A 12,854-nucleotide genomic window follows, 5' to 3' on the forward strand; every position below is an offset into this window, starting at 1 on the left:
TAAAACCTGGCTAAGCCTGCCCAGAGTGACCTCAGGAAAGGTTTTATTACTATTAAAGGTATTAAAGGTATATTAGGTATCAAAGCAGAGGAACAGCCTTTATAAATATCTGCATTATAACGGCAAAGTGAAAATTAGAAAAATTTTACCATCCTGTTAAGAAGTTCTGTTGCCTGTGTGGTGCCAAAGCAACGTGGTCTAGTGGAAGGTGTCCCTGCCCATGGCAGGGGGCTGGAACCGGATGGTTTTTAAGGCCCTTTCCAACCCAAACCATGCCATGATTCCATGGTCCTAAAGCTCCACTGCCATTCACCAGGAATGTGGGAATTGTGTAGAGACAGAGCTGGGCTGGCTGGCAGAGCCATCCCTGAGATTGCCAGGGCGGGCAGAGCTTTGCTGGGATGTGACTTCCCATCACCTGGCACGGGGCAGGATACATCCACAGCGCTGGTCCTCAAACCACAGCCCCTTCCGCGTGTTGGATTTTCAGGAAGCGCGGTTGCTTGGCGGGATGTGTGTATCACTGGGTGGAGGAGCTACAGGAAGCGGATAATATTTTTTTTTCCTCCATTTGTGCCGGTTCAGACCCTTTTATTTAAAGACAGTTCCCATTTCCCGTATTCACACAGATTATGAGGATGGAGGGAACCAGCCCATCTCCCAGCCTCAACGGGGACACGGGCTACTATGCCAAGGTAGGGTTTTGCCAAACGGGAAGGATTTTTCCTATTAATTTGGGGGAAGTGCTAAAAAACACCCCAAAGGGCGGAGAGTGGGCACGGCTGCCACGGAACCCACGCGTGTTTGGGATGCCAAGGTTCCACCAGCCCTAATGGATGCTCTCCGGGCTGGCTCCCGAATTTCCCCCTCTGGATGCCCTGGGACCAGCAGCCACGAGCCGAGGTGGGCAGGGCTGAGCAAAGCCGGGCAGAGCCAGGCTGGGATGAGATAAACTGGGATAAGATGAGCTGGGATGAGGTGGGCCAGGTTGGGCAGAGCCAAGCCAGGATAAACCAAGCTGGGATAAACTGGGGTGAGCGGGGTGGGCAGAGCCAAGCCGGGATAAACCGAGCTGGGCTGAGCCAGGCAGAGCTGAGCCGGGATGAGCCGAGCTGGGATAAAGTCGGGCGAGCGGGATGGGCAGAGCCCAGCCGGGATGAGCCGAGCCGGGCTGAGCCAGGCAGAACTGAGCTGGGATGAGCCGAGCCGGGCTGAGCCAGGCAGAACTGAGCCGGGCTGAGCCGAGCTGGGTTGAGCCGGACCCAGCCAGGACGGCACAGCCGGGATGAGCCGAGCTGGGCTGAGCCGGGCTGAGCCGAGCCGGGCTGAGCCGGACCCAGCCAGGCTGGGCTGAGCCGAGCCGGGCTGAGCCGGACCCAGCCAGGACGGCACAGCCGGGCTGAGCCGAGCCGGGCTGAGCCGGACCCAGCCAGGCTGGGCTGAGCCGAGCCGGGCTGAGCCGGACCCAGCCAGGACGGCACAGCCGAGCCGGGCCGAGCCGAACCGGGCCGATCCCCGGCCGGGCCGGACCCATCCCGGCCGGGCCGCCCCCCGGCGATTCCCGGATGTTGGAGCGGCCCCCACTTGCTCCATCATTCGTTTCCATAAAAGGCCAAGGGGCTCGGCAGCCACAGGCGCGTTTTTCCTTTAATTATTATCCCCCTCCTCCTCCTCCTCCTCCCTCCCTCCCCTCTGCCCGCCTCTCCGCGCCGCTCCTCCCGCGGCGGCCCCTCAGCGCGGCGGGGCAGCGCAGCGGCCGCGGTCCCGCCCCGGCGCCCTCAGCCGTGCCCCGGGGCGCGGAGCGGGCCCCACCGCCGATCCCGCTGATCCCGCTCCGTGCCGGGCGCGGCCGGCCGCGCAGGAGGCCGGGGCGATGGCGCTGGACGGGATCCGCATGCCGGACGGCTGCTACGCCGACGGGACGTGGGAGCTGAGCGTCCATGTCACCGACCTGGGCCGCGATGTCACCCTGCGGGTCACCGGGGAGATCCACATCGGCGGCGTCATGCTGCGCCTCGTCGAGAAGCTCGGTGAGTGCCCCCGGACCTCCCGAGCGGCCCGGCATCCTCCCAGCGCTCAGCGCCCTGCTCCGGTGCTGGGCTTCAACTCCCAGCTCCCTGCCCAGTGCTTCAACTCCCAGCTCCCTGCTCCAGTGCTTCAACTCCCAGCTCCCTGCCCAGTGCTTCAACTCCCAGCTCCCTGCTCCAATGCTTCAACTCCCAGCTCCCTGCTCCGGTGCTGTGCTTTGCCTCCCAGCTCCCTGCCCAATGCAGTGCTGGAGTGCCCCAGTTTAAACCCCAGGATTGTGTTCCAGTTCTCAGCACCCTGCCCAGTGTAGTGCCCAGCTCCCAGTGCAGTGCCCAGCTCCCAGTACCCTGCCCAGTGTTGTGCTTCAACTCCCAGCTCCCTGCTCCCGTGCTGTGCTTTGCCTCCCAGCTCCCTGCCCAATGCAGTGCTGGAGTGCCCCAGTTTAAACCCCAGGATTGTGTTCCAGTTCTCAGCACCCTGCCCAGTGCAGTGCCCAGCTCCCAGCACTCTGCTCCAGTGCTGTGCTTTAACTCACAGCTCCCTGCCCAGTGCTGTGCTTTAACTCATAACCCCCTGCAGTGTCCAGCTCCCAGCACTCTGCTCCAGGATTGTGTTCCAGCTCCCAGCACCCTGCCCAGTGCAGTGCCCAGCTCCCAGTGCAGTGCCCAGCTCCCAGCACCCTGCTCCAGTGCTTTAACTCCCAGCTCCCTGCCCAGTGCAGTGCCGGAGTGCCCCAGTTTAACCCCCAGGATTGCGTTCTAGCTCCCAGCTCCTTGCCCAGTGCAGTGCCCAGCTCCCATCACTCTGCTCCAGCGCCCCAGTTTAGCCCCCAGCACACTGCTCCAGTAACTGCTTCAGCTCCCAGCACCCTGCTCCAGTACAGTGCTCCAGCACCCTGCTCCACCAGGGTTATAGTTTTATCTCCCAGCACCCTGCTCCATCTCCCAGCACCTTCTCCCAGTACTGGGCTTTACCTCCCAGCATCCTGCCCCAGTGCAGTGCCTGACCACCCAGTGCTGTCACCCAGCAACCTGCTCCAGTATTGCGATTTAGCTGCCAGCACCCTATCCCAGTACTGTGCTCCAGAGAGGCTCCCAGCACCCTGCCCAAGGTCCCAGCACCCTGCCCCAGCACTGTGTTTTACTCCAGCACCCCTCTCCCAGTACTCTGCCACTGGGAGAGGGTGCTGGAGTAAACTCTGAGCACCCCAGGTCCCCACACCCTGCCCTAGCCCCCCATACCTTTCCAGGCTCCCCTTCTCATCTCCTCCACCAGCCAGACTTCACCACCCCGGGGCCTCAGCCCCATCCACCGGCTGCTGCGCTCCGGGATTTCACACGGAGTGAGGAAACAGCTCCCTTTTCTCCTTGGGGGTGGGGGTTTGTGGGCGCTCCAGAGTTTACACCCAAGCTCCATCCTGAAGTTCCGTGCGAGCAAAGCTCTCCGGAGGGCCCGTGGGGCGATCAGCGGGGTGATGCGGGCCGGGGGACCGCGGGGACACGGCGGGGTGGTGGCTTTGGGAGCACACCTGGACAAAGAGCCCGCGTGTCCGGGACGCGTGGGAGCGCGGTGGATGCTCGGTCCCCGCCGAAAGCGGGGAGCCCCGGCCCCTCCGAACCTGCTCCCCCTTTGTCTTTTTGTCGGCTCTTTATGGCTGGGCTGTGTTTGCTCAGCGGTGCAGCCCGGGCTGATGGCTGTAATTGCTCAAATAAAATATTAATTGCGAGGTCCCGCGCGTGCCTGCGGCTGTGGGAGTAGCGGAGCTGTCAGCTGCAGGTCCCGCTCCGCTGCCGAGCCCGCCTGTGGCTTTCGAGAGCCCATCTCTTCCCCCGTGCTTAGTTTTGATTTGTTAATTATCTTGGAGTCGCAGGAAGGAAGAGATGGATATAAATACGCTGCGTTTCCAAAGGAAGCGAGCGCTCGCATCAAAGGGTCTCGTGCTGGAGGTAGCCTGAACTCTCCAAAAATTTTATTTTATTCTGTTGTTTTTTTTCTTTTTTTTTTTTTTTTTAACTTTAACGCTGGAAGTGCAGAAAGTTTTTGCTGCAGTTGGATGGGGGAAAAAGCATATCTAGAGGTGATAAAAAAAATCCACCCGTGAGTGAAGGAGGGATGCTCCCCTCGGTGCTGAGCGCCGGGAGATGCCGGAGCAGATCCAGGGCCGAAGCGTGTGTGGAAAGCCAGGCATGTGCACGGGGCCGGAGCTCGGCGAGGACCTAAATTAGCTCCTGACGTAATCCATCCCCCCCGAAATGTTTGCCCGGATCCTCTCCACTTGTTAAATTAGGGATTGTATGAGAGGGAAGGAATGCGGCGGCCGCAGCGCTGGGGAGAGGGGATGGAGCTCCCCGGGGGGCTCAGCCCCAGTGCCTCCCTATCCTTGGTCACATCCATGGATATCTCCAGCTGCTGCCTTCCCTTTCCCCTTGGCTTTCGTCGGCCAGCCAAGCTATACGTATTTAGTTCTTTTTAATCTTCCTGCGTGTCAGCTCTTCCAGCTCTCTCATTATTTTTATGGCTCTTCTTTGAGCTGCTACCAGCTGAGCGGGGTCGGGTGGGACGGGGCTCGTTCCTCATCCTCCCCTGCTCCTCAATGCCTCCCTTCATCCAGCCTCTGCATCAATTCATTTTGCAATTTTTCCACATCGAAACGCTTTCCCTGCGTTTTTAACCGTTTCCTGCCTGTCTTTCCTCTGTTTAATTCCTTACTTCAACAACTTTCAGTGTTAAAAAAAATTGTTCTTCTCCTGCCAAGCAGATTTTCTGCTGTGAGCTTTAAGGAAATTTCCTAAAAATAAAGTTTCCTTGCAGTTCTGTGTTTCCCAGTGGGATCCCCTGTGAGCTGTTGTACTTGCACACTGTGGGGGGAGGAAGGAAGGTGAGTCAGTGCCTTAGGCTGGGGTTTGCCTGCTCCGTCCTTTGGGGACGAATCCTGCAGGCTTTGGAAAGGAGATTTCTGTCCTGGAGTTTAGGACATCAGTGAGAATCTGCAGCAGATCAGCCACGCTGTGGTTGTAAGGTGCTGGTAGGAGCTTTCCACCATCAGTGGACAGGGGAGAAAAATGCCTTCCCTCCTCCCAGCAGCAAGGAGAGCTTGGAAAAGGGAAAAAAAAATCTTGATTTACATCAGCATTTATTGATGCTTGTAGGAGGAAGAGTGCAGTAAATACCCTGCTGGGATGAAGCAGGAACCCAGCAAAGTTTTTCCTCCTTAACTTAAATCCCATGGACTCAGTCCCTGCCTGCACAGAGCTGCAGTTGGGCTCTTTGGGAACAGGCAATTAAAATCTGGCTGATGCAGGCAGGGATTGGAGGAAGCCCAAGCAGCAGATAGGGATTCTGGTAACTCAAGTGAATTGCAATGACCTGTTGGCTCCCCTGTTATTCATCACCCGCTGGATTAAGCCACTCCATTAATTCAGCCGTGCCAAGTTCTTGGCAAAGTCATCCCTGAAAAATAAGCAAAAAAACTGCTGAGGTTTTAAGAGCAGAAGCATTTAGTTGCTCTGTGAGGGCTGGGGTCTGTACTGGAAACTCCTGGTGCCCTCTCAGGGTTTTTTAGGAATTTTGCCACTATTGACTTACAAACAAAAAAAAAAAAAATACAGCGAGGTTTAAAATCACTGGGAGCAGAGGAAGGAAGGAAGTGAACGCAGGTTATTGTTGTTGTCAACTTGAGGCTGTTTTAAACACATGGAATTAAAAAAATCCTGCTTTTTTTGAAACACGCTTGGGAGGAGCTCTGTGGAGTTGATGGAATTCTGTGGGATATATGGGGGATGCTCTGTCTGGTCGTGGGAATAAAGGAATAGCTGACAGAAACAGGGCAGGGGGGACAAATGGTGTCTGGCAGAGGCACAGCCTAAGACAGATGACCTAAATGTGCACTGAGCAGATTCAGAAAGTCCGTGGATAGAAGTTTTGTGATGGAAATGTGGATTTCTCTCTGGGATTCTTTCACAGGCAGGATATGGGTGGCAGGCGAGTCCAGCTCCCGGGGTTTGCTGGGAGCACTGAGCACCTTTTTGGGCTTGTACCTGAAAAAAATAAAAAAACCCAGCAAGATTTGGAATTATAGATTTCCTTCTGGACCAAAAGGGGTTAAGGATGAGGTGGTGGCATCCCTATTTTGGTGACCTGGGATGGGCAGGAGAGCTGACACGGATAAATGTTAGAGAAAACCTTCTGCCCTCAGACAGGCTGATAATGGCAGGCAGTGATGACATCTCCTGAAGCCTTGGGGGGGTTTTTTTGTGAATTGAAGCTGGGGTAAGGGTTTGTGCAACTGATTTAACCTCCATTGTTCCCTTTGGCAGCTCCTCCACTATCTCCTTTGTGTCACCTGGGAGAGGGTGGGATGTCACCTGAGGACTGGCACAGGAGTTGTCCTATGTAGTTTTGGTTGTAGCACTTCAAGCCCTTTTTAAAAGTGGTTTCAGCCTGCAAATGTGTCTGGGATTCACCCCAGGAGCACTTTTCACCATCAAATAGACTTTGCTGTGTTATCTTCCAAGGATTTCAGCTCCACTCCTTGCAAGATCAGTTCTAAATATTAGTGTTATTCTGCCTGTGAAGTCTCCTCTCCTTAATGGACCCCCTGAAAGGTTTATGAATAAAACACCAGCAAAGTGCAGCAGTGTCATTGATTTGCCCAGGTTTGTGTTTGAGGTTTTGCAGTGCTTATAAACACTCCAGGCCCTTGTGAGACTGGCTGGGGAAATTTTTTGCCTTGCAACTGGAATGAACTCTTCGAAACAGCTTCAGGCTATGGGAGAGAAATGCAGAGTCCTTGTCCCACCCATCCCCGATGTAAACACGAGGCAGGAGGAGACTGCAGGGTTTGTCTTGTAGGTGGCTTGTTCCTTCTGCTTTGGACTTTGCTGGAATGCTGCATCCAGATCTGGGAACATCATAGGAAGGACCTGGAACTGCTGGAGCAAATCCAGAGGAGATGCTCCAAGGGCTGGAGCCAGGCTGGGAGAGCTGGGGATGCTCACCTGGAGAGGAGAAGCTCCAGGGAGCGCTCAGAGCCCCTTGGAGAGTTCAAGAGGGACTGGGGACAAGGGATGGAGGGACAGGACCCAGGGAATGGCTCCCACTGCCAGAGGGCAGGGAGGGATGAGTGATTGGGAAGAAATTCTTTTCTGTGTGGGGCTGGCAGAGGTTTCCCAGAGCAGCTGTGGCTGCCCCTGGATCCCTGGAAGTGTCCCAGGCCAGGTTGGACAGGTCTTGGAGGAGCCTGGGATGGTGGAAGGTGTCCCTGCCATGGCAGGGGATGGAATGAGATGGATTTTAAGTCCCATTCCAACCCAAACCATTCTGGGAATTCTCTGATTGTAGCCACACTTCCCAGAATTTAGTGTCTGAGCATCACTGCTCAGGGCCAGGCATGAGCTTGGGGTGGGTCTCCAGTCTGGGCACCTTCACCTGGGACATCCACATCCTTCCCTCAGTTGCCTCCTGAGATGAGAAGGATTTTTCCCTTCAAAATCAGTGGTCACTCCTCAGTGTTGCTTTCCAAGTGCATGGTGGCCATGAGAGGACTCCAGATTCAATCCTCGGGGATCTCTTTGTGTCCCCTCCGGGGTCGGTGCTGGGAGCTTGTCCCAAGTGTCCCAAATGGGGTTGGTGTTTGGGGCAAGCATTGACCCCACTCCAGATTTCCCTGGAAAATTTATTCCCAAGCTTTTAAACAGCAAAACCTGCCCAGCTGGCAGTGGGATGGTGAGCACAGAGGGGATCTGAGCACCAAAGTTGTCCTGCTCCAGATCCAGGCAGGATTTTGGGATTTTCTGGGTTGGATTTGGTACCCCTCTGGATGCTTCCACTTCAGCAGCATCCTCAAGGTGAGCAGCAGAGCTGTTCCCATTCCAATTTCCATACTGCCACTTGATGGATCCCTTCACATGTGGCCTGTGCTGATCCTCACCCTCCAAACAGCACATTTTTGGTGACATTAAATGACAACATGCCGGTGCCACACCCCCCCCCCCCAGCCATGCACACTGATCTGTGAGGGGCTGGCTCATTCCTTTACATCCAGCTTTGGACTCCAGGAAGCTCCTGCATGGGCTCAGCCTGATGGTGGCTCAAATAAAGTCCTCTTTGTGAGCCTGAGTGGAATATTCAGCTGAGCTGCCAATGACCAGAGGAATTCAGGGTGGGGGGAGGTAAAAGCCATGTAGAGGCAGCTCTGAGCTAATGTCACAGCAGTTAATATCTGTACTCATAGTGGTGATGATTCTTTAGGGGCAAAAACAATTAGGATTTTATTTTTATTTATTTATTATTTTAATTCTGTCAGTGTGAGCCATCTGATTTGGCTGGAAAGAGCCCGGCCGAGCTCGCAGGTCCCAGTGGGAGGGGAAGGAGCGTGGGGTGGGAGGTGGTGTTGGTGCTCCTGCAGATCCCAGAGCCTGGGTTTGTCACACCACAGACAGGAAATTGTTGGGGTTGCTGCTCCCACCCAGCCCAAATCAGTCGTTTCCTCTTCCAGCTCCCTCAGGTTTCGATTTGACATAAAGCACGTGGGGAAGCTGGTGTGGGGAGCTGCAAAATCATAGAAATCATCACATTCACACACTTCCCCTTTTTTTAATCCTTTTATTTTTTTTTTCCCTTTTTCTTCCATCTTCCTTTCCATCAGGGCTTGTGTTTCACCCAGGCATCTCTTGAGTCTGTCTAAACCATACAAAAACTCAAAGAAATTGTACTCAGGATAGAATTCCTGCAAATGTTCAAGGCCATGTTGAACTTGGAGCACCCTGGTCCACTGGAAGGTGTCTATTGGGGTGGAATTAAATGATTTTTAAGGACCCTTCCAACCCCAGCCACTCTGTGATTCCATGATTCAGCAAACCAAGCACCTGGATTTTAACCCTTGGTCTATGATGTGAATGAAAAAAAAAAAAAAAAAAAAGGATTGTGCATAACTGCTTGAAATTGTGGATGTGGGGAATGTTTACTGAGTTGGGAAAGATGAGGGATTATTTGCACTGCAAACTTCAGTTGTTTCAACATCACCAGCAACACCAGCACTTGGTTTGGGTGTTGGGGGAGTTTTTTTAGTGGTGGTTTTTCTGACAGATGAGGGGAAGGAAAGAGATTTACAGCCCTTGTGGAGCTCACTGACTTCAGCCCAGCATCCAGCCCTGGGTGTGCTTGAGGGGGAAAAGTCTCGTGGTGTGAAAACATCTTGGGGAAGCTGCATTTCTTCTTGCTTATTGTGAAATGTGAATTAACTGGTTGCTTAGAAAGGGGCAAAGAAACAAAACTGAGCAAAATTCAGCTGGCAGGATTCAGTTCTGAATGTTCCAGTGGCTTTCAGAGGTTTATGGCGTGTAATTTGGAAAAATGCTGAGACCCCCAAATTCCTGTTGGATGGAATTTTAGCAGAGTTGCTGTAGTTTAATTTTCTTGCCCAGGTTTGCTTTTGACACATTCCTCTCATCCAGGCTGAAGCTTCTACCAGGTAGAACTGTTAGGACAGACCATGAGAAGTGCTCAGAAAACCAGAGGAAAGCTTTTTTATTTATTTAATTTTTTATTTCTGAAGAACTGATCTTGGTTTTTCTCCCATTCACTCATTTTCCAGCAAGGATGCAGCTCCCACTCTGTGGCCATCCAGATGTGAACCTCAGCTGGGAGCTGTGTGCATGGCATTGATCCCACTCTTCCAGATCCATCTGGGATCTTGGGACACCTCCACTTTTTGATCAAATGTGGCTGAATTTAGCCAACAGGTTGAGAGCAGATCTGGGAGGGGTTGCACATAAAACACCAGCCCCACCAGCAGCTGCAGAAACCTTCCCCTTTACAACCTCAGCTGATTTTTAGCTTGCACAACATCCTGACAGCACCCAAAAAATCCATCTTGCCAATGGATTTTAAATCTCTCCCCAGCCCTTTGCAGCTGCTTGGCTGGTGGTTGTTTTCTTTCTTTTTCCCTGCTCCCTGCAGGCACAGGTACTATGGGAAGGGTTAATTGCTGAAACTCCAGTTCAGTTAGAAAGTCAAATTTTATGGAATTGCCTGCTAGAAGCTCTGTCCCTGTCTTGCTCAGCTCCCCATCCTGGCTGATGCTCCACAGAGCTTTGTCCAGCTCCAGAGCTTCTGCAGCAGGAATTGTCCCCATCCCTCATGTCCTGCCCCAGGGCTTGTGATGGGTGAGGCAGATCCAGGCTCAAGGCTGGGAGTGTTAAAGTCATTTGAAAGTGTTTTGTGTTCATTAATGAGCTTTGGGGAACAGGCAGAACCAAAAAGAAATCTTGGAATCCTGGAATGGTTTGGGTTGGAAGGGACCATCTCATTCCACCCCTGCCATAGCAGGGACACCTTCCACCATCCCAGGCTGCTCCAAGCTCCATCCAGCCTGGTCTTGGGCACTTCCAGGGATCCAGGAGCAGCCACAGCTTCTCTGGGCACCCTGTGCCAGTGCCCTGTTCTTCCAACCATGATCCCACAAGGATCTGTAAGAGAAGGACCAACACTTACAGTTATGGAGTGGGGTGAGGCTCCCTGAGGTATCCTCAGGGCTCCAGAGGTCACTTACCTGGGATCTAAGCTTTAACCAGGGATTAACCATCACTAAAGCACTTGGGGAATTGCCTGGTGGGAGGTTGGGAATTCAAGGTTGGGAATTCAGGTTGCCCATCATTCTCCTTTCCCTGCCTGATGCATTATCCCTCCTAGTACACATCCTCTGGCTCCCTTGCTGGGTGTGATGTCTTTTTGGCAGCACCAGCTCCTCTGGCTTGCACATTCCTTGGGGATGAGTCAGGGCTGCAGGCTGCTGTCACCCTGGGACACTTGTCCTTTTTGGAGAGGGGAAGCAGCATGATCCCCAGCTGGAGGGTGAGGGAGGCTGGGCTGCTCCTCAGGACAGCTCCAGGCTGGAGAAGTGCCTTTCTTTCCTTTCCTTCCCTTCCCTTCCCTTCCCTTCCCTTCCCTTCCCTTCCCTTCCCTTCCCTTCCCTTCCCTTCCCTTCCCTTCCCTTCCCTTCCCTTCCCTTCCCTTCCCTTCCCTTCCCTTCCCTTCCCTTCCCTTCCCTTCCCTTCCCTTCCCTTCCCTTCCCATCCCATCCCATCCCATCCCATCCCATCCCATCCCATCCCATCCCATCCCATCCCATGATTCCATGGAGGCAGGAGCAGCCAGTGAAAGCCTCCTCTGGAGGGCAGTTGGCAAAATCAGGTTGTGAAGATCCTTAAAAAAAAAAATCCAATTAAAAAAACCTAATCCACCTTTGCTTTCCTTTGCTCTGTGCCATAGAAAAATGAGTAATCCACATTTCTATGGGTTGCTGGTGCAAGGATTGAAAGGAATTCTGCCCAGCACTGTCAAAAACCTTCTTGAGCCCATCAGTGCTGGGGATGTTGGGGAGCTGAGGTGATCTCTGGAGAGTTTCCCAATATTCCAGCTGGGTTCAGCATCACTGGAAAATTTCTCTCCCTGCTTGGGGGTTTAGACAGGATTGGGTATGGCTGTGCAAGTATTTAAATGGAACATAAAGCTACCAAATATCCAAAAAGCTAAAAATTACAGGGAAAATTTTGCAGGAAAAGATGATGCCACATCCGTGGAAGTGTTCAAGGCCAGGCTGGATGGGCCTTGAAGCAACCAGGGATAATGGGAGGTGTCCATTGGGAGTGGAAGGAGATACAATCCAAGTTAATAAACTTTCAAGTAAGCTAATTGAGCAATCCTATTAACACTGCAAAGAGCTTCCTTCCTCCAGTTTACTTTAGAAAAACAGTGGCTTTCAGGCTCCTTAGGATTTGCTCTTCTCCCTGCATCCCACGGGCTGAGCATCTTGAGCCCTGCCCTGCCAGGAGCAGCGTTTTGGGACACTTGGGGTTGATGTATCAGCTCTTCAGGACTCCAGTTCCCACCCCTGCCTTGTCAAGACACGGACTTTCCATTGCAAAGCTCCCTCAGAATCCCAATAAAAGCCAACAAAGGAATCCCACTTCATTTTCCAGCAGCGCCTTTGCCCTTTAGCAGCAGACACTCTGTAATTTCCCTGAGCGAGGACAGACACATGGAACATCCACATGCAGCATTGCATCCCAATGTGCTCAGTCTCCTCCACTGGGCTGTTTTTTCCTCCCTCCCTCCTCCTTTTTTCCTTGCTCTGGAATCACTGTGTGCCACGACTCGGGGGCTTTGACGTCAGGATTTGCCGTGAGCACACCGGGATGAAAGGGAGATCTCCTGAGCTGGGTCCTGCTCCTGGAATCCCAGAGTTGGGAACAAGGCTCCTTTTGTCCCTGTTTGGTTTGGTGCTTGGTTTTTACTTTATTAAGTCAAAACTATTTTTTCATGCAAGAAATAATTCTTCTCAGACTGAAATTCCAGCACAGGTCCACCCTTTTTTGGGCACCTCCGTGGGTGGGTGTGGATCTTCTCCTAAATATTTGTTTTCCTGAAAATGAAGTAATATGAAACTTTTGCAGGGGTGGACAGTGAATGGACAGGAGGGAATAGTTTTGAAAAGAGGAGATTTTTAGTCCCAGCTCGTTCCTGTTGTAAACACAAGGCAGGAGGAGGCTGCAGGTGTCTTGCTTGTGCTTGGGACTTTGCTGCATCCAGATTTGAGATCCTCATAGGAAGGACATGGAGCTGCTGGAGCAAATCCAGAGGAGATGCTCCAAGGGCTGGAGCCAGGCTGGGAGAGCTGGGGGTGCTCACCTGGAGAGGAGAAGCTCCAGGGAGAGCTCAGAGCCCCTGGCAGGGCCTGAAGGGGCTCCAGGAGAGCTGGAGAGGGACTGAGGACAAAGGATGGAGTGACAGCACAAAGGGAATGGCTCCCACTGCCAGAGGGCAGG

The 12,854-nt window shown here is 53.3% G+C and overlaps 1 protein-coding gene across 4 annotated transcripts in view; it reads left to right on the forward strand.

The window, feature by feature from the left end:
• The first annotated feature begins 624 nt into the window (after positions 1-624).
• FERMT2 (FERM domain containing kindlin 2) overlaps positions 625-12,854 on the forward strand; it is a 50,119-nt gene continuing 37,889 nt past the window's right edge. For all 4 annotated transcript variants that reach the window (XM_021538434.4, XM_021538436.4, XM_021538437.4 and 1 more), the window contains exons 1-2: positions 625-695; positions 1,862-2,030. In XM_021538434.4, the coding sequence (XP_021394109.1) occupies positions 633-695; positions 1,862-2,030 (232 nt within the window). In that variant the 5' untranslated portion in view covers positions 625-632. The remainder of the gene's footprint in view (positions 696-1,861; positions 2,031-12,854) is intronic.

The sequence above is a fragment of the Lonchura striata genome, chromosome 5, assembly GCF_050655825.1.
Source record: "Lonchura striata isolate lonStrDom1 chromosome 5, ASM5065582v1, whole genome shotgun sequence".
NCBI lineage: Eukaryota > Metazoa > Chordata > Aves > Passeriformes > Estrildidae > Lonchura > Lonchura striata.